The sequence below is a fragment of the Salmo trutta genome, chromosome 25 (genome assembly GCF_901001165.1).
Source record: "Salmo trutta chromosome 25, fSalTru1.1, whole genome shotgun sequence".
In the NCBI taxonomy this organism is placed as follows: Eukaryota; Metazoa; Chordata; class Actinopteri; order Salmoniformes; family Salmonidae; genus Salmo; species Salmo trutta.
In genome coordinates, this window is record NC_042981.1 from 19,827,567 (window position 1) to 19,848,742 (window position 21,176).

A 21,176-nucleotide genomic window follows, 5' to 3' on the forward strand; every position below is an offset into this window, starting at 1 on the left:
TTGCTCTATAACCCCCACAAGTGTCATGGGACTCATCTGAAGGTAACCCATACAAAACAAATGGAGGTAGGTTTATCCCAACAAAAATAAGGGTTAAATAGGTGTCAAACAAAAAACATTTCCTGAGCTTTCTTAGATCTCCTAGATATAGGCCAGACACTTCAAAACCTTGATACATTTTTGACATTTAAGAATCTGTTACTCAATGCGTTTCTATGGGCTATAGTAGTAATGGCCAAATTCAATATTTTAGCTTTACACCAAAAGGGGTCCTAAAATTCAAAATCGAATAGCTAAATGATCCCTGGTATGACAATCTTAAAACAATTCCATACACAGCTTAAGACGTTTAGAGGTTAATAAGTTAAAAGGACAGAATCTTCAAGGAGAGACATTTGGGTTATCAAACCTGTCCTATTCTAATGTAATACAAATTCACTTAGTGTCGCAACCGACAGATCTGCATGCACAACGGACACAAAGGGTGGGAGAGTTACAAGGATAAGTTCATGGTATTTTATTGAAAAAAAAATTATAATCAAAGACTAGCATGTACAACTTGGAATGAAGGTAAACTGAATTCAAGATGAACAGTCTAGAGAAGACTCTGGTGTTGAAGACCCTATGATGCGCTATAGGTCACTCAAAACCCACACGCAACCATGGTCAGAGTCAAGAAACAGAAGGTAGAAACATTGACGGTACATCCGCATTCCCTTGCCAAAAAACAAACACTTCCCCTAGCAGGTAAAAAGATCTCCAGCCCGCCTCCCACCCAAAGTTTCACTCACAACAAGGAAACAGAACACCAAATATTCCCAACATGCCAAACATAGTTCTAAATGTATTTATTTTGTAAATGTTCATCATCTTAAAAATATTAATTTTTGTAATGAATTAAGCAAACTGCAAAGGTCCCATTAATTCCATCTCTATGTGAGTTTAGTACAGTGGAGGCTGCTGAGGCGAGGACGGCTCATAATAATGGCTGGAATGGAGTGAATGGCATCAAAGACATAGAAACCACTTGTTTGATCCATTTGATACCATTCCACCCATTCTGGTCCAGCCATCATCACAAGCCCATCCTCCCCAATTAAGGTGCACCAACCTCCGGTGGTTTAGTATGACTCCCCATCCCTTGTGAGCTCGTCTTTCAATATAGACTGCACCAAAACCCACCAACGGTACCCACGGCACTGCTGTGGAATCAGAGTGAGCCCATTGGCCAGACTGCGGCACCAGTCTCAAGCTGCATGCATGAAGAACAGAAACAGAAAAAAATATAAAATGGCCAGCCCAAACATTACCACTAGCAACTGGAACCAATAGGCAGTTCACCAAGTGCTTTCTTTAGTTGTTGACATTTTGTTTACAGGTATAATTTATCTTATTACTGATGTCTAAACTTATCTTTGGGGACAGGACCACTAATCAGTACATGCAGATCATTTGTTTTTGCTTAATTTTTAAAACTTATTTTATGTGGACAGATTTGTCATTTTCAACATTCAGTTATGTTTTCTATACAGAAACAGTATGATTTTTGCAAGAGGTAAGTAAAACATGTGACTGATTTTTTTTTGTCTTCTAAGGAGGCCAGGAGAAGGGTAGGAGAGCTTCATTTTGCTGTCATCATTTGTACAAATTCTGTGGACAAAAGAGCAAAGCAAAAACAAAATAGACATGAGGAGAACGAACAGAAACCAACCAACCACTGATCAAGCCAGCAATTACACTTCACAGATCCAGACATAATTAAATAAAACATACAGATCATAAAACAAATTAAACTGTTATCTGTCATCGTCATGGAGACTGTTCAGTAAGCCCAATATCCCACTACAGAGAGATGGACCAATTATATAAGAAAGAACAGGGGGCTCAGGATGCTAGAAAGGGATGAGAGAAGAGGGAGATGAGTGGTAGAGAGTGAAGAGGGGGATCGGGCAGTACAAAGTGATGAGAGAAGAGGTGGATTGGAGCTGTAGAGAAGGGATGCGGGGAGCAGTAGAAACAAAAGACTGACTCTACTGTACAGTAGCATGGTGAAGACGACTGAGTGGGTGAGCTGTCCTGAATCAAGGCCCCCCCATAGGGACACTGCTGAGAACTACTGTACACTCCCTCACAGCAGAACAAGATAGGGAGAGAGGGAGAGAGAAAAGTTGCATTGTTCTCTTCTTACCTTCATAGTTGACCTGTCCGTCTCCGTCGATGTCGGCTTCTCTGATCATCTCATCGACCTCCTCGTCTGTTAACTTCTCTCCCAGGTTTGTCATGACATGACGGAGCTCTGCTGCACTAATGTAACCGTTCCCATCCTGCAGGGGAGACGATGTGAGGTGTGAGTGTGTGACCTCACAGTAAACACACCTGCCTTTTACAAAAGGACTTTAACATACTAATGTAACTTATGTATGCAGTAAGAGCAACCATACAGGATAACACTGACCATATACTGCTTGACAAACAAATAGTGGCAATGTATACATGAGGTGAAGATAGATAGAGATAGAGAGATATATATATATATATATATATATATATATATATATATATATATATATATATATATATATCTCTCTCTCTATCTCTCTATCTATCTATATAAAATTAAAAACCCCCACAACCCTTACCTTGTCGAACACCCGGAACGCCTCGCGAATCTCCTCCTCGCTGTCTGTGTCCTTCATTTTTCTGGCCATCATTGTAAGGAACTCTGGGAAGTCAATGGTTCCATTGCCTGGGAGATGGAGAGAGGAAGTAGAGAGAGAGAGAGACGGTTTAGCTTGCTTTTTGTAGACCGTTGGAAAGGGGGAGACCAGTAGAAGTGGATAGGCAGAATTGATAGTTACTTATCTGGGATTAAAACCCCAGTTGCAATGGGCCATGCGTTGTCTAGAGTGGGCTGTGTACTCTAGACCACTACAACAGTGTAATAGGAGGGTCTCTAGGTACAGTCGAGGGTTTTTTCTGGATAAATAAAAAAAAGAGGCTTGCCAATGGGCGCAGTCAGCGCGGCCAAATTTTCAAGAACATTTGAGGCCCCCCCATCATGGTAGTGTAGAGAAATTTAGGCATGGTTAAGCAAATTTCCTGCAATTCTATGCATTTTGCCATGGCTAATGCGGTGTTATTTTGCTCAAACATAAAATCAATACTTCTAAATTAATTGTTTTTGGAATTTTTCAAATTCTCACTGACTCTAGATTTTATTTAAGTGATTGTCACTTCTCAAAGGTTATATTATAAAAACTATAAGTCCATTATCTTTTCTACATACTATATATCTGGTTTTAGCCGTTTACATTGAAAACATTTTTCTACCCCCCCCCCCCCCTCTTAGGCCCATGTATTTAAAATGGCTGAAAAAAAATCCCTGCAGCCCTCAGATGTTTAGGTGTGTGATCATGCGTGTGATTCCTGGGTAAGACTGTTCTCTTGAGCACACAGCTGTCCCCTCCCCTGGTGGTACATGGCTGACATACAGTTCCCCAGTGAATCAATGCACATCTGTTCTGTTCTCCACTCTGCATGTCCCCAGTGTGTGGGTGTCTGACTATTCCATTATTTATACAGGGCCGTATAATGCACAGACTGGCCGTTCCACCTTCCCCAGTGTGTGAATAAATGGACTGCTACTGTTGTGTGTGTAGGCAGGGTCTACCACAGCTGATGTGAACTATTTCCCTGGGCCGTGGGGCCTCAGAGAATGTACAGCCCAGCAGAGCTCAGAGTGGATTATGTCATGGATTTCACTAGGCCATTATTACCTAATGCGGTTATTTAACTGGCTTTGTTGCAGCCAGTCGCTCGGTCTGCCTGATCTAGATAGTGACAGACAGTCAGTCAGAGGAGACATGGTGTTCAATGAGAACACTTCCAGTCCAAGCACTAACACAAGTTAGAGTTCTTGATGCGTTTATCCACAGCCTATCAATAACTGATCAATAAGAATCACTACTCATCACCATCGGGTTATGAAGGGAGAGTAGTATAGAGGTCAACCGATTATGATTTTTCAACGCCGATACCGATTATTGGAGGACCAAAAAAAAAAAACAGATAACGATTAAATGTATATGTAATAATGACAATTACAACAATACCGAATGAACTTATTTTAACTTAATACTTCAATAAAATCAATTTAGTCTCATAAATAAACATGTTCAATTTGGTTTAAATAATGCAAAAACAAAGTGTTGGAGAAGAAAGTAAAAGTGCAATATGTGCCATGTAAAAAAGCTAACATTTAAGCTCCTTGCTCAGAACATATAAAAGCTGGTGGTTCCTTTTAACATGAGTCTTCAATATTCCCAGGTAAGAAGTTTTAGGTTGTAGTTATTATAGGACTATTTCTCTCTATACCATTTGTATTTCATATACCTTTGCCTATTGGATGTTCTAATAAGTACTTTAGTATTGCCAGCCTAATCTCAGGAGTTGATAGGCTTGAAGTCATGAACAGAAGAGCTGCTGGCAAACGCAGGAAAGTGCTGTTTGAATGAATGCTTACGAGCCTGCTGCTGCCTACCACCGCTCAGTCAGACTGCTCTATCAAATCAGAGACTTAATTATAATAAACACACAGAAATGAGGCATTAATATAGTCAAATCCGGAAACTATCATTTCGGAAACAAAATGTTAGATCTTTCAGTGAAATACGGAACCGATCCGTATTTTATCTAACGGGTGGCATCCATAAGTCTAAATATTGCTGTGACATTGCACAACCTTCAATGTTATGTCATAATTATGTAAAATTCTGGCAAATTAGTTCGCAACGAGCCAGGCGGCCCAACTGTTGCATATACCCTGACTCTGCGTGCAATGAACGCAAGAGAAGTGACACAATTTCCCTAGTTAATATTGCCTGCTAACATGAATTTCTTTTAACTAAATATGCAGGTTTAAAAATATATCCTTCTGTGTATTGATTTTAAGAAAGGCATTGATGTTTATGGTTAGGTACATTCGTGCAACGATTGTGCGTTTTTCGCAAATGCGCTTTTGTTAAATCATCCCCCGTTTGGCGAAGTTGGCTGTCTTTGTTAGGAAAAAATGGTCTTCACACAGTTCACAACGAGCCAGGCGGCCCAAACTGCTGCATATACCCTGACTCTGTTGCACAGAACGTAAGAGAAGTGACACAATTTCCCTAGTTAAAAGAAATTCATGTTAGCAGGCAATATTACCTAAATATGCAGGTTTAAAAATATATACTTGTGTATTGATTTTAAGACATCGTTGATGTTTATGGTTAGGTACACATTGGTGCAACGACAGTGCTTTTTTCACGAATGCGCTTGTTAACTTGTTATGGATAGGGGGCAGTATTTTCACGTCCAGATAAAAAAACGTACCCGATTTAATCTGGTTATTACTCCTGCCCAGAAACTAGAATATGCATATAATTAGTAGATTTGGATAGAAAACACTGCAAATTTTCTAAAACTGTTTGAATGGTGTCTGTGAGTATAACAGAACTCAAATGGCAGGCCAAAACCTGAGAAGATTCTGTACAGTACCCTGTCTGACCATTTCTTGGCCTTCTTTGTCATCTCTATCCAAAACAAAGGATCTCTGCTGTAACGTGACACTTTAAGGCTCCCATAGGCTCTCAGAAGGCGCCAGAACGTTGAATGATAACTCTGCAGTTACTGGCTGAAAAACAGTAGCGCATTTGGTAAGTGGTCGATCTGAGAACAATGAGACGGGCGTGCGCATGCACGGGAAGAGTTCAGTTTACTTTTTCAGAAAACAACGACTCCCAGTTGGAATATTATCGCTATTTTACGAGAAGAATCGCATAAAAATGGATTTTAAACAGCGTTCGACATGCTTCGAAGTACGGTAATGGAATATTTTGACATTTTTTGTCACGATACGCGTGTCACCCTTCGGATAGTGTCTTGAACGCACGAACAAAACGCAGCTATTTCTACGGATTATTTGGAACCAAACCAACATTTGTTGTTGAAGTAGAAGTCCTGGGAGTGCATTCTGACGAAGAACAGCAAAGGTAATCCAATTTTTCTTATAGTAAATCTGAGTTTGGTGAGTACCAAACTTGGTGGGTGTCAAATTAGCTAGCCCGTGATGGCGAGCCATCTACTCAGAATATTGCAAAATGTGCCTTCACCGAAAAGCTATTTAAAAAAAAAAAATATATATATATAAAAAATAAAAAAATTTAAAAAAATAAATAAAAAAAAATAAAAATAAATAAATCGGACACCGCGATTGCATAAAGGAGTTCTGTATCTATAATTCTTAAAATAATTATGTTTTTTGTGAACGTTTATCGTGAGTAATTTAGTAAATTCACCGGAAGTGTTCGGTGGGAATGCTAGTTCTGAACGTCACATGCTAATGTAAAAAGTTGGTTTTTGATATAAATATGTACTTGATTGAACAAAACATGCATGTATTGTATAACATAATGTCCTAGGAGTGTCATCTGATGAAGGTCAAAGGTTAGTGCTGCATTTAGCTGTGGTTTTGGTTTTTGTGACATTATATGCTAGATTGAAAAATGGGTGTGTGATTATTTCTGGTTGGGTACTCTGCTGACATAATCTAATGTTTTGCTTTCGTTGTAAAGCCTTTTTGAAATCGGACAGTGTGGTTAGATAAAGGAGAGTCTTGTCTTTAAATGGTGTAAAATAGTCATATGTTTGAAAAATTGAAGTTTTCGGATTTGAGGAGTTTGTATTTCGCGCCATGCCCCATCATTGGATATTGGAGTGGTGTTCCGCTAGCGGAACGTCTAGATGTAAGAGGTTAAATCACCTGTTTGGCGAAGTAGGCTGTGAGTCAATGATAAATTAACAGGCACTGCATCGATTATATGCAAAGCAGGACAAGCTAGATAAACTAGTAACATCAACCATGTGTAGTTAACTAGTGATTGTTAAGATTAATAGTTTTTTTACAAGATAAGTCTAATGCTAGCTAGCACATTACCTTGGCTCCTTGCTGCACTCGCATAACAGGTAGTCAGCCTGCCACGCTGACTACCTGCCATGCTGACTACGGCCATAATCGGTGTCCCAAAAAGCCGATTACCGATTGTTATGAAAACTTGAAATCGGCCCCAATTAAATCGGCTATTCGGATTAATTGGTCAACCTCTAGTATAGAGAGCAACAGCGTCTTTTTGTAGGCACCAACTCCACCATGGTTCGTTGGATAAAACCTATGGGAAAGTTTAGCTTTTGTAGGGTTTTGGGATAAACTGCGAAAATAAGGTCTGTGTTTATCAAAGGCTTAACTTCTTATGGCTGGGTGGCAGTATTGAGTAGCTTGGATGAAGAAGGTGCCCAGAGTAAACTGCCTGCTACTCAGGCCCAGAAGCGAAGATATGCATATTATTAGTAGATTTGGATAGAAAACACTCTGAAGTTTCTAAAAAAACTGTTTGAATGATGTCTGAGTATAAGAGAATTCATATGGCAGGCAAAAACCTGAGAAAAAAAAATCCAACCAGGAAGTGGGAAATCTGAGGTTTGTAGTTTTTCAAGTCTTGGCCTATCCAATATACAGTGTCTGTGGGGTCATATTGCACTCCCTAAGGCTTCCACTAATGTCAACAGTCTTTAGAACCTTGTTTAAGGCTTCTACTGTGAAGTGGAGGGGAATAAGAGCTGATTGTATCAGGTGTCTGCCAGATGGGCATGAGCTTCAGCCATGCGCGCACCCGTGAGAGGTAGCCGAGTTCCATTGCATTTCTAAAGACAAAGGAATTCTCCGGGTTGAAATCTTATTGAAGATTTATGATAAAAAAACATCCTAAAGATTGATTTTACACATTGTTTGACATGTTTCTACGAACTGTAATGGATTTCTTTCAGTTTTCGTCTGGCCTGCGCGTTGTGAATTTGGATTTGTGAACTGAAGGCGCGAACAAAAAGGAGGTATTTGGACATAAAGGATGGACTTTATCGAACAAAACAAACATTTATTGTGGAACTGGGATTCCTGGGAGTGCATTCTGATGAAGATCAAAGGTAAGTGAATATTTATAATGCTGATTTCTGTTGACTCCAACATGGCGGATATATTTTTTGGCTTGTTTTTGTGTCTGAGCGCCGTACTCAGATTATTGCATGGTGTGCTTTTTCGGTAAAGCTTTTTGGAAATCTGACACAGCGGTTGCATGAAGGAGAAGTTTATCTAAAGTTCCATGCATAACACTTGTATTTTCATCAACATTTATGATGAGTATTCCTGTAAATTGGTGTGGCTCTCTGCAAAATCACCAGAGGTTTTGGAGGCAAAACATTACCGAACATAACGCGCCAATGTAAACTGAGATTTTTGGATATAAATATGAACTTTATCGAACAAAACATACATGCATTGTGTAACAAAGTCCTATGGGTGCCATCTGATGAAGATCAAAGGTCAGTGATTAATTTTCTCTCCATTTCTGCTTTTTGTGACTGGAAAAATTGCTGTTTTTCTGTGACTAGGTGCTGACCTAACAATTGTTTGGTTTGCTTTCGCTGTAAAGCCTTTTCGAAATCGGAGACTGTGGTTGGATTAAGGAGAAGTTTATCTTTAAAATGGTGTAAAATACTTGTATGGTTGAGGAATTTTAATTATGAGATTTCTGTTGTTTGAATTTGGCGCTCTGCACTTTCACTGGCTGTTGTCATATCGATCCCGTTAACGGGATTTCAGCCATAAGAAGTTAAGAGAGCTTATAAAATTTGATAAATGAGAATTTAAAATCAGCTAACGTAACTTTGTGAATTTTGAAAGATTTATGTAATAAAAAAAGCACATAAGGCCTCAATTATAAAAAGGTCATGTTAACTGACTGATATTATCTCATAGAACAAAACGTATAAGATCTCCTAAGCCTGTGTTAACCTCAGACCTTATCCTCAGACCTTATTTTCAGCGTTTATCCCAAAACCCTATTCTTTTACCATAGGAATGGCTGAACGAACCAGAGGTTAGTTTTTTTTAAGGACTACATGCTGGTTAACTCTATAGTGACTGAACCGACACACACACACACACACACACACACCCCCCAAGGAAATGGAGTAGTACTTCTGCCCCTCCTTACTTACATTCCCAGCTTTTACAGAAATCCCAGTTGGAGGATTCCACCCTTTTCCAGGAATCCACCACCTAGGATTTCTGGAAAACCTGGGAACTTAATAACCCTAGTTGGACACGCTCCAGGGTGAAGTTTCCCATAGGTACAGAGTTCGTATCAGCTTCCCCTCCCCCAATCCTAACCATTACAGGTGAAAATTATAAATTGAACCAAGATCAGCATCTGGGGCAACTTCACCCTACACTGTTGGACCCCAGCAGGCGGAACTCACCATCAGCATCGACCTCGTTGATCATGTCCTGCAGCTCAGCCTCTGTGGGGTTCTGTCCCAGCGACCTCATCACAGTGCCCAGCTCTTTGGTTGTGATGGTGCCGTCGCCGTCCTTATCGAACAAGGAGAATGCCTCCTTGAACTCTGCAGAAAAGAAGATAGCCTATTTGTGCGTCCAAAATAAATACAAGGAAAAATATCACATCTGAGCTACAGTAAAAACTTGATGAGACAATTAGTCACCGACCCGTAGCACTCACATCTGTAGCCATGAAGTGCTTTGAAAGGCTGTTCATTGCTCACATTAACATCATTATCCCAGAAACCCTAGACCCAACTCCAATTTGTATACCGCCCCAACAGATCCACAGATGATGCAATCTCGATTGCACCCCACACTGCCCTTTCCCACCTGGACAAAAAGGAACACCTACAGTGAGGGGAAAAAGTCTTTGATCCACTGCTGATTTTGTACATTTGCCCACTGACAAAGAAATGATCAATCTATAAATTTTAATAGTAGGTTTATTTGAACAGTGAGAGACAGAATCACAAAAAAATCCAGCAAAAAGCATGTCAAAAATGTTATAAATTGATTTGCATTTTAATGAGGGAAATAAGTATTTGACCCCCTCTCAATCAGAAAGATTTCTGGCTCCCAGGTGTCTTTTATACAGGTAACGAGCTGAGATTAGGAGCACACTCTTAAAGGGAGTGCTCCTAACTGCAGCTTGTTACCTGGATAAAAGACACCTGGCCACAGAAGCAATCAATCAGATTCCAAACTCTCCACCATGGCCAAGACCAAAGAGCTCTCCAAGGATGTCAGGGACAAGATTGTAGACCTACACAAGGTTGGAATGGGCTACAAGACCATCGCCAAGCAGCTTGGTGAGATGGTGACAACAGTTGGTGCGATTATTCGCAAATGGAAGAAACACAAAATAACTGTCAGTCTCCCTCGGCCTGGGGCTCCATGCAAGATCTCACCTCGTGGAGTTGCAATGATCATGAGAACGGTGAGGAATCAGCCCAGAACAACACGGGAGGTTCTTGTCAATGATCTCAAGGCAGCTGGGACCATAGTCACCAAGAAAACAATTGGTAACACACTACGCCGTGAAGGACTGAAATCCTGCAGCGCCCGCAAGGTCCCCCTGCTCAAGAAAGCACATATACATGCACGTCTGAAGATTGCCAATGAACATCTGAATGATTCAGAGGCCAACTGGGTGAAAGTGTTGTGGTCAGATGAGACCAAAATGGAGCTCTTTGGCATCAACTCAACTTGCCGTGTTTGGATGAGGAGGAATGCTGCCTATGACCCCAAGAACACCATCCCCACCGTCAAACATGGAGGTGGAAACATTAGGCTTTGGGGGTGTTTTTCTGCTAAGGGGACAGGACAACTTCACCGCATCAAAGGGACGATGGACAAGGCCATGCACCGTCAAATCTTGGGTGAGAACCTCCTTCCCTCAGCCAGGGCATTGAAAATGGGTTGTGGATGGGTAGTCCAGCATGACAATGACCCAAAACACACGGCCAAGGCAACAAAGGAGTGGCTCAAGAAGAAGCACATTAAGGTCCTGAAGTGGCCTAGCCAGTCTCCAGACCTTAATCCCATAGAAAATCTGTGGTGGGAGCTGAAGGTTCGAGTTGTCAAACGTCAGCCTCGAAACCTTAATGACTTGGAGACGATCTGTAAAGAGGAGTGGGACAAAATCCCTCCTGAGATGTGTGGAAACCTGGTGGCCAACTACAAGAAACGTCTGACCTCTGTGATTGCCAACAAGGGTTTTGCCACCAAGTACTAAGTCATGTTTTGCAGAGGGGTCAAATACTTATGTCCCTCATTAAAACGCAAATCAATGTAAAATATTGACATGCGTTTTTCTGGATTCTGTTGTTGTTATTCTGTCTCTCACTGTTCAAATAAACCTACCATTAAAATTATAGACTGATCATTTCTTTGTCAGTGGGCAAACGTACAAAATCAGCAGGGGATCAAATACATTTTCCCCCTCACTGTATGTGAGAATGCTATTCATTGACTACAGCTCAGCGTTCAACACCATAGTGCCCTCAAAGCGCATATAATTTGTAGATTTGGATAGAAAACTAAAAAGTTTCCAAAACTGTTAAAATAATAATGTCTGAGTATAACAGAACTCATATGGTAGGCAAAAACCTGAGAAAAATCCAACCAGGAAGTGGGAATTCTGAGGTTTGTAGTTCAAGTGAATGCCTATCGAATATCCAGTGTCTGTGGGGTCAGATTGCACTTCCTAAGGCTTCCACTAGATGAAAAGTCTTTAGAAGTTGTTTCAGGCTTCTATTGTGAAAGGGGAGCAAAAAGAGCACTAAGCAGATGGTCCAGGTGAAAGCCTTTAGTTTAGTCACGCGCGTGGCTGTGAGCGCGAGCTCCGTTCCCTTTCTAATAAAAACAGTATTGTCCGGTTGAAACATTATTGAATATTTATGATAAAAACACCCTAAGGATTGATTAGAAACATTGTTTGACATGTTTCTACAAACTCAAATGGAACTTTGACTTTTAATCAAGACTTTGTGCCCGCGCTTTGTGCATTTGGATTACTGGACTAATCGCTCAAACAAAAAGGAGGTATTTGGACATAAAGATGAACTTTATTGAACATTTATTGTCTAACATGGAGACCTGGGAGTGCCATCAGATGAAAATCAAAGGTAAGTGATTAATTTTAATGCCATTTCTGACACCTCTCCTTGGTTGGAAAATGTCTATATGGTTCTGTGGCTAGGCGCTGACCTAACATAATCGCATGGTGTGCTTTCACCGTAAAGCCTTTTTGAAATCGGACACAGCGGCTGGATTAACAAGAAGTTTATCTTTAAAATGGTGTATAATACTTGTATGTTTGAGGAATTTTAATTATGAGATTTGTTGTTTGAATTTGGCGCCCTGCAATTTCACTGGCTGTAGGCCAGGTGTTCCGCTAGCGGAACCCCCTTCCCAGAAAGGGGAAGTTGTTACTTTACACTTATTTTTCTTAAAACGGCATTGTTGGTTAAGGGCTTGTAAGTAAGCATACCTGTTGTATTTGGCGCATGTGACTAATACATTTTGATTAGACTTTTATCTTATCTATACTCTTTGAAAAAAAGGGTTCTTTGGGGTTGTACAGTGCATTCAGAAAGTATTCAGACCCCTTCACTTTTTGTTAGGTTACAGCCTTATTCTAAAATGGATTAAATAGTTTTGTTACATCAATCTACACACAAAACCCCATAATGACAAAGCAAAATCAAGATTTTAGACATTTTTGCAAATTTGACAAACTGAGCTCTTCAGTAAGGCCATTCTAATGCCAATGTTTTTTCTATGGACATTGCATGGCTGTGAAATCAATTGTCTACACCTGCCAGCAACGGGTGTGGCTGAAATAGCCAAACCCAGTAATTTGAAGGAGTGTCCACATTCTAGACGATTCTGTGCTTTCAACTTTGTGGCAATAGTATGGGGAAGGCCCTTTCCCATTTCAGCATGACAATGCCCCCATGCACAAAGCGAGGTCCATACAGATATGGTTTGTCAAACTCAGTGTGAAAGAACTTGACTGGCCTGCACAGGGCCTTGACCTCAACCCCATCAAACACCTTTGGGATGAATTGGAACGCCGACTGCAAACCAGGCCTTGTGGATGAATGGCCACAAGCCTTCCTAGAAGAGTGGAGGCTGTTATAGCAGCAAAGGGGGGGGGGGGGGGGGGGGGGAACCAACTCCATATCAATGCCTACGATATTGGAATGAGATTTTTGATGAGCAGGTGTCCACATACTGTCGGTCATGTAGTGTAGCTTACAAATAAGCACATTATTTTTACATTTATTAAAAAAAGGTAAGAAAAGTTTGATTTCATTCAAATATATGAAGCTAAAGTCACATGATAAGCTATAGCTAGATAGCTAAAGTTATTAGAATTTGAGCACCGCATGTAAGCTAGCCATCTAGCCAGACAGGAAAAAGCTAGGCTACTTTTATTAGCCACTTTACAAGCTAGCTAGCTAACGCTTACAAATAAACATTATGGAATATGCCAAATAGAGCTCCAGACCTAGCCTGACATAGGCAATTAGCTAAATGTTACTTTATTTCAGTATGGAGTCAAATGAGGGGACTATATTTCATGAAGCCATTTGAAGACTGCTGCTGACCCTTGTTGAATGGAGGTGACGGGCTGTGGGCTGACTGAGAAGAGGTATGCATCTAAAATTATTTATAATAAGTCTTGGTGATTCAATAGCCTAGTTAATCATGGCATGACTTAACACACCATGTTTTGCTCTTTTGCTGCTGCTGACAACAACTTCATATAAATTGTTCTTCTAATCTACATCAGAAAAATTATGTCTGCATAGCATTTTGTCAATTTTGGTAGATTAAATCATGTTTTTGCTACTTTTTTCTTCTTCCCAGGAACCCGCCAGGCAACAACCAATACATATTGTGCTGTTCCATAAAGGAGTCAGCTGGAGTTGGTACCAAGACTGACGTGGGCAATAGATCAAACAAAGAGATGCCTCCCTGGCTACCAGTGCATATTTCCAAAGTATGTTTGCATATAAATGTCAAAATCTCAAAGTTATGCTGGTCTTTTGTCCATTATTTACTTGTTTATTATATTCTTAGCTAAAATTATTACTATTTAAGTAGTAGCCATAATTCATAAATGTCACCATACAGGGTTCTGTATTCCAATTTTGGTTCAGTCAAGAAGAACCCGTCGGGTTCCGATCAAAGAACCCTATAAAAGGGTTCTATGTATATACACTTTTAGGGGTTCCATAGATGAAAGCAACAGAACCCTTTTTGGTTCTATAAGGAACCATTTTTTTCTAAGAGCGTAGGCTACTTAATTAAGTTAAGGTTTCAAGCAGTAACAATCACACCTAAGCTTGACCTCCTGGGCTATGGAATGACTTGAAAGGATTACATTTGTTAATTGTAAAGGTGAGCGGATAAAAGTCTGGTCAACAACAGGTATGTCTGCTAGGTCTCTGTCTGCCATTGGTGAGGCATCTGCCCATTATTAGGGCCGTATAAAATCTGCATTGCAGTGAACATGGCTGGAATCACGAAATCCAGACATTAAAACACAATTCAACAATGTATTCAACTTGGTAGGTAATTAACTAAATGTATTGAACTTACTACAAAATAATTACCATAAGACATGAACAAAATGCATAAGTGATTTGTATATTCCTTCAACTTTTTGAAGAGGCAACAGCACGGAATGTCCCTCTGTGTGCGTGCGTTGGTCTACGACTTTGTGTAGCCGTTAGTGATGATGCTAATGTCATGTTTTCATCAGTGGTCAGGAGCTAGCAGACATGCCTCACTCACATTAAATATTCATACACTGCTCAAATGTGTGTGTGTGCTGGACTGCTTACCGGCAATCTGCTCCTCTGTTAGTTGGTCGGCCTGAGGACAGAAAGAGGGGGGAAAAAAAAGATCAATGCCATTGTATTTTGGCTAACAACTCTGAACACAAGCAGCACTACAGAAAACTGCACAATTTCTTCCTTTTTCCATCCTAGCCCACCTCCGAGCAGCAGATATTAGCCAGTGATCACTGAGCAACAGATCAGATATTATGTAGCCAAGGTAACGATCCAGCTAAGGCAGAGCAGAGAATACAGTAACCAGATGGAGACCTGATACAGTAACCATGTCTGTCTGTGCTGTTAAGTTACAGTGCACAACAGTGGCACGGAGGAGAGGCCAGGCCAATCATTGCACACCAGTTTAACATGCATGTTGATTGGTTCCTCTGCCGCTCTGCTCATCCCTAGAAAACGACCAATGGCAATTTTTGCGGGTCAAGGAGGTTCATGAACAATACTTTATGCCGATAATAAATATAATACAATTTTTACGATAACTTTTTCCAGAGACAACCATTTATGCAATAACAAATCAATTATACAACCATACAATGTATTTGACTTTATTTTTAACAACTACATAACGTAATCTATTTAAAAATGGTCAATCTCTTGATAAACTGGGTAAATCAAGATGGGTCAGGTGACGTCATATTCAATAGGAGTGTATGCATGCATTGAGTTATTGAGCGTGTTTTGGCTGATTCCAGTGGTCTTTGGGGCTACACATGACAATCTGTTTCCCTTTCATTTGGGCCCATGTTAGGCCTCCTGAACATTATACCTTGATAAAGACAGTGCGTCGGTCGAAACGTTGGTTATTCAATTATTGCTTCTGAGCTCCTAGTGTGCGGCTCTCCTTTTCTTTTTCAGATGTTCTACCCCTGCTAGCCAGCACGTCGCCGAAACAGGTGTGCGTTTGTTTCGCCTCCAGATAGGCCTACTTGCAGGAGTTTCACGAGAGAACAGTGCGCTCGCGCTACAATGGGGAAATCGTCCGTGCCGATATTATCGGTTGTTCTCTACGAGTCACCACACAGTGGATCTCATATTTACATTTCAGCAACACGACTAATCTGCTGACGAGATATGAATACAATGATCACATCGGGATGAAACCTCACCTCCATCTACGGAGGTAAGCCGGACACATTTCCCACTTTAATTTAATATATGCCTACAGTAAACACACACAATGCATGAGGACAGTAAAGACACTGGTAGTCACATTTAGATAACACTTCACACCCAACCAGGCATGTTCCCCACAAAATCTGCGCTCACTCTACACATCTACAAAAGATAACTGTCCAAAATTAGAGCCTGTCCTACCATCTTCGTTCCCACCACCACTCATACAGTAACCGGAGCACACCACAGCAGCTACCCCATCAGATCACTCATACAGTAACCGGAGCACACCACAGCAGCTACCCCATCAGACCACTCATACAGTAACCGGAGCACACCACAGCAGCTACCCCATCAGATCACTCATACAGTAACCGGAGCACACCACAGCAGCTACCCCATCAGATCATTCATACAGTATTCAACCAATTTCAGCTTCCCCATCACTCATTGAAAAGGCATAGCAGAGCGTTGGGACCTGAAACTCGTCCAAATGCAGGTCGGTCAGGTCGGCCACCAGCCTCTTTGCCTTAGGCTGGTCCTGCCAGGTATCTGCTATCCTCGTTTCTGGCTTGCCGTCCAGAAGTAGATTACCCTTCTTGGGCTTCCCATTGGACCCCCCGGCCTTGGAGGGGACGACATCCATGGCCTCTCGCACCATCACCAGCCCCTCGGCCAGGCACTCCGCACGCTTGGTGTTCACGTTGCCCTGGCGCCTGACGCCCCCCAGCTCGGTCTTGGTGATCTGCAAGCCATTCTTCATGTCCTGTACGTCTTTGACCACGCTATCGATGCGACTATTGGTAGAGTCCACCAGCATCTGGAGGAAGGACTTGTAGTTCCTCTCCTGCTGCTCACTCAACTCTTTATAGAAGAACTGCTGCTGGTCCAGAAGCTCATATACCATGGACAGAGAAACCAGGTCATCGTCCTGGTAGCAGGGTGCCTTCTTGGGCAACATGGTTCTCCTCAGGCTCCTCAGCCTGCCTGTCTGGATGACTGGAGCTGTGCTGGTCAGGTCTCTGGCTGCTAGCCGTGGGGAGCTGTGTCAAGTCTATGGGAGTGGGGGCTCAGCTGGCTGAACTAAGCACCAGACAGAGAGGAGGACTAGACTGATAAAGAAGCAGGGTTTACCTGACCTGAAGCCTAAGGTACTGTGGCAGTGATGTGACTGACTGGCTACCTCCCCCTGTACTGTAGCGGCAACCTAACATTGGGGCTGCTGCCTGTATTGGATATCTTTGGGAATCCTAACTTCCACATGGGACGTTGCAACAGAAGCTCTGGGGTTAATGTATCGTGTTTTGCTTTTCGCCACCCCGCCGACCGCAATCCGTCCACGCAGTGGTACAGTTACAAAAACCAACGAGGGGGCCTGAAGGATAATTTCCTGGTCACACGATGCTTAGGGTCCCCTGCCAGGCTAGTTGGACAGAGCCAGAGCATTCAGGGTCAGAGAGGCTAGATGCTTAGGGTCCCCTGCCAGGCTAGTTGGACAGAGCCAGAGCATTCAGGGTCAGAGAGGCTAGATGCTTAGGCTGCCTGCCCCACAAGATGAACCCATCCGCCGCATACCCCCCTTTGCTGTTGAAGAACATCCTAGCGGAAACATTGTACCTCACTGTGATACATTGGCTTTCATTTAGGGCTAGGCTATACAATGGCTTTGTTTTTCTATGAACCATCCTTAGGCCCTTAGCCTAAGCCTCTCTCTCTCTGAACCTGTAGGCCTTCACCCATCTTTACTTTTGGCATTATGTTTATGTTTGTTTCTCTGGTGTTACCTACACCTCTCTTTCCCGGTCCTGTACTTTTTTCCTTGTCCATGGCTCTCTCTCCCCCTCTCTTGGGTTCCTTGGGCAGTGGCAGCAGCAGCATTCTCTAGCAGTGTGCCCAGAAGGGAGGTCCTCCTCCTGCTCCTCACCCTACTGGATCCTCAGGGCCAGCCCACTGTAACCCCAGCATGAAGCACTGCTGAACCCCAGCCAGGACCTCCCTCTCTCTGGCAGGGAACGAGACCAACACACACGCAACACACATGGCTGCCAGAAATCTGGCCTGGATTTGCAAGAAATGCACAACCTCAGTATGAGAGAGCACCGCTTGCTGCCATAGCTGCAGCTATCCTATCCTGGCCCAGAGACCTAAAAACACCATAGCTGCTACAGCGTGGCATTGCCACTTTCACATCACATTGACAACTGGTCCCTGAGGGCCATGTGGTGGTAGTGTAGTGACACAGAGGATTGGGAGTGAGGGCTTCCTGTCACTGCTATGTCCCATTTGGGTGAATCTGTGTCTGTCTGCCCACATGACTGAAGCTCCACTTTTAGTTAAGTTTATTAGAACAGGGACAATGTACAACATCTCAGAAATGAGAAGTGATGCGTTGCACCAGACTCCAACATAGGGCTACAGCAGAGGGCTTACAGCAGAGGGCTTACAGCAGAGGGCTTACAGCAGAGGGATGGAGTTAATCAGACACTACCCCTACATATGAGCATGTAACATGTGCAGTGATATTGTGCCTAGTCATCGTCTATAGACTCATATAGCCTCCACCCAACCTTGCTCATAAATCTCTTGCAGCAATATTCAGCACATCAACTGGTTATGCTGCTTATTGTTGCATTTGTAACCTAGTTACAGAATGGTAGGCCTAGATAGACAAGCACCCCCCCGGCACTGCCAAGGCTGTCAGGCACCCTGCATTTATAATAGCATAAAGGTTGTGGCCATTCCGTGCCAGTAAAGCGAGAATAACAAGAGTCCAGTCAGACAGTGCAATGGCCTTTTCTACATGGAGTCACCACACTAACTCCGATAGAGCAGATCAGCTCAATACACTGGGGCTGTCTTCTAGCACGTTCATTTCCTTGTTAGGGCACACAGCAGGATCCTGTGGCGTGACCAATACATTTGAAAATGTGATTTGATTTAGAGCGGGGCAGGGTCAATGTCCCCACAACTACAGCAGAGAGCAGAGGACCCACCCACCTGCTGAGGCATTTACTACAGAGGAGAGCAGGGGAGTGGAGTCGACACAACCTTTTAGTGCACGCCTTCACAGCACAGCAACACACATCTAAAAAGATTCCTTCTTATGATTGTCCACCACAACCAAGCAAACATTCGAGCGAGGGCCGAAACAGTGGACACACTGATTCAGGGACTACAATCCATAGCTTTGTAATCCCCACATTGGTGGAGACATTACTTCCATGCTTCTGGAGAAACAATGTGTGCATTGAGCACAAGAACATCATTTACTTTGAGATTCATGTTTTAACGCTGTTCTCCCGCTGCTATACAACCCAATCCCTCCCACAGAGACAGTCAATGGTAATTACTAACTGAAAAACAACATGATATGATCTACATTGTTCCATATCTGTGTATAAAAAGTGGTAAGACCAAGGCATAAATCAAACATGCCACGGTCATGTCAGAGATAGGGCAGCTGCAGTTATTCCAAGAGTACCATATCCCTTTCGACCTGACAAATAGTATACAAGAATGTCACAGAGATTACATTTTCGATCAAATTGAAGCCATTAGTGTTTAGAAATCCTATAACAAGTCTATCAATTATTTGTAATTACCATAGAAAAAAAAGTGACTGACAGCATGAACCAAACTCCGTTAATATTGCAAAGATGTAGACTTTAATTCCATAGATTTGGTTCCTCCCTAATGTCTCCCGAGGCAGAAAGATAAATGAAACGATGCATTCTACATCATACAACAGGAACAGAACCTGAAAAAGACTGATCATAGTAAAAATGATACACGATCTGGTGAACTGCTGGTTCATAGTGGCCTAATACAAATGCAACATCTTGTCAAATTCCTAGAATATTGTATATAATTCTGAATTACAGTGATTTTATGGGGGCGGGTGTACTGTAGGTACAGCGGTAGATCGTATGCACTGCTCCATCGAACCGCATCAACAGATATTTGTTCGCTGCATTGAGAGGTCCGCTTGTGCATGTGGAAAATATATAAATCTCAATGGTTTTTCAGCTTTATTTTGATCAAAATCGGATAGCCTGCATTCTATATTACACATGTATTATGTTACAGAATCTTAACACGTTCCATTACCGGCTCAGTACACGGGTTTTGTTAAACATTAAAACCGTAAAATGCTACCGTTTCACGGACGCATGGAGTCAGGTCTGGCTCGTTGACATGAAGTAATTGCCTCGATCATCATCAGACAAAAATATACTTTGAGTTATCACCATTCGTCTTAAATATCGGTCCATCAAAAATACAATCAGCAATGCATATGAATTGTAGGAAGGATCCTATAATCAATAATGTAACACCAAAAAATCTGACAAGCTAGCGTCGACGCACGATCACTCCGACCGTCACTCAACGTTTCACGCGAATCTTCCTCTGCAGGAAAAGCATGCATTCATGCAACGAGGAAACCTTACCATTGCTTGCTTAAATTATATTTCATTACAAATAATATTTCCAACGCAGCACATGATATAATACTCACCATGTCCGTCGGCGCTGAATGTGTTAGTTTTCTAAAACTAGACTACGAGATTGACCAGTTCCCGGGACCTCTACTGATGGGTTGAAGGTGTGTATCTCTCGCGATCTCTGTCTATATAGCTTGGTGTATTCCTCCGCCGCTGAAAACCCTCCTCACTCACTTCCGCATTTTCCCACTGCAGGACAGGCAGCATGTATCCCTCCATCCCTCCCAACTCAGAAAACGTGCCTGACAGAGATGTTATTTATTTGTATTTTTAAAAAACCTTTATTTAACTACGCAAGTAAGTTAAGAACACATTTATATTAACAATGACGGCCTACCAGAAGGCTTCCTGTGGGGAAGGGGGGTGGGATTAAAAATAAAAAATCTATTAAATAAAAATATAGGACAAAACACACATCACGACAAAAGAAACGACACAACACTACAAAAAGAGAGACCTAAGACAACCACATAGCATGGCAGCAACACATGACAACACAGCATGAAAGCAACACAATATGACAGCAACATGGCAGCAACACAAAGCAGGGTACAAACATTTTTGGGCACAGACAACAGCACAAAGGGAACAAAGGTAGAAACAACAATACATCACACAAAGCAGCCACAACTGTTAGTAAGAGTGTCCATGATTGAGTCTTTGAATGAAGAGATTGAGATAGAACTGTCCAGTTTGAGTGTTTGTTGCATCTCGTCCCAGTCGCTAGCTGCAGTGAACTGAAAATACGAGCGACCCAGG

General features: G+C 42.1%; 1 protein-coding gene across 1 annotated transcript; it reads right to left on the reverse strand.

Annotated features, from left to right (window-relative positions):
* Positions 1-502: 502 nt before the first annotated feature.
* Positions 503-20,574, reverse strand: LOC115162136 (calmodulin). Its single transcript, XM_029713149.1, has 6 exons — positions 20,432-20,574; positions 14,791-14,821; positions 9,352-9,495; positions 2,640-2,746; positions 2,189-2,324; positions 503-1,650 (listed from the first exon to the last, which is right to left on the reverse strand). Exons 1-6 carry the CDS (start codon positions 20,432-20,434, stop codon positions 1,622-1,624), a joined length of 450 nt encoding a protein of 149 aa, XP_029569009.1. The 5' UTR covers positions 20,435-20,574; the 3' UTR covers positions 503-1,621.
* Between the last annotated feature and the right edge of the window lie 602 nt (positions 20,575-21,176).

Coding starts and splice junctions, on each gene's coding strand:
- LOC115162136 (XM_029713149.1), bottom strand. Junction 2,747..9,351: donor CAACGAGGTCGATGCTGATG/GTGAGTTCCGCC, acceptor TCCATCTCCCAG/GCAATGGAACCATTGACTTC. Junction 2,325..2,639: donor CGTTCCGGGTGTTCGACAAG/GTAAGGGTTGTG, acceptor TCTCCCCTGCAG/GATGGGAACGGTTACATTAG.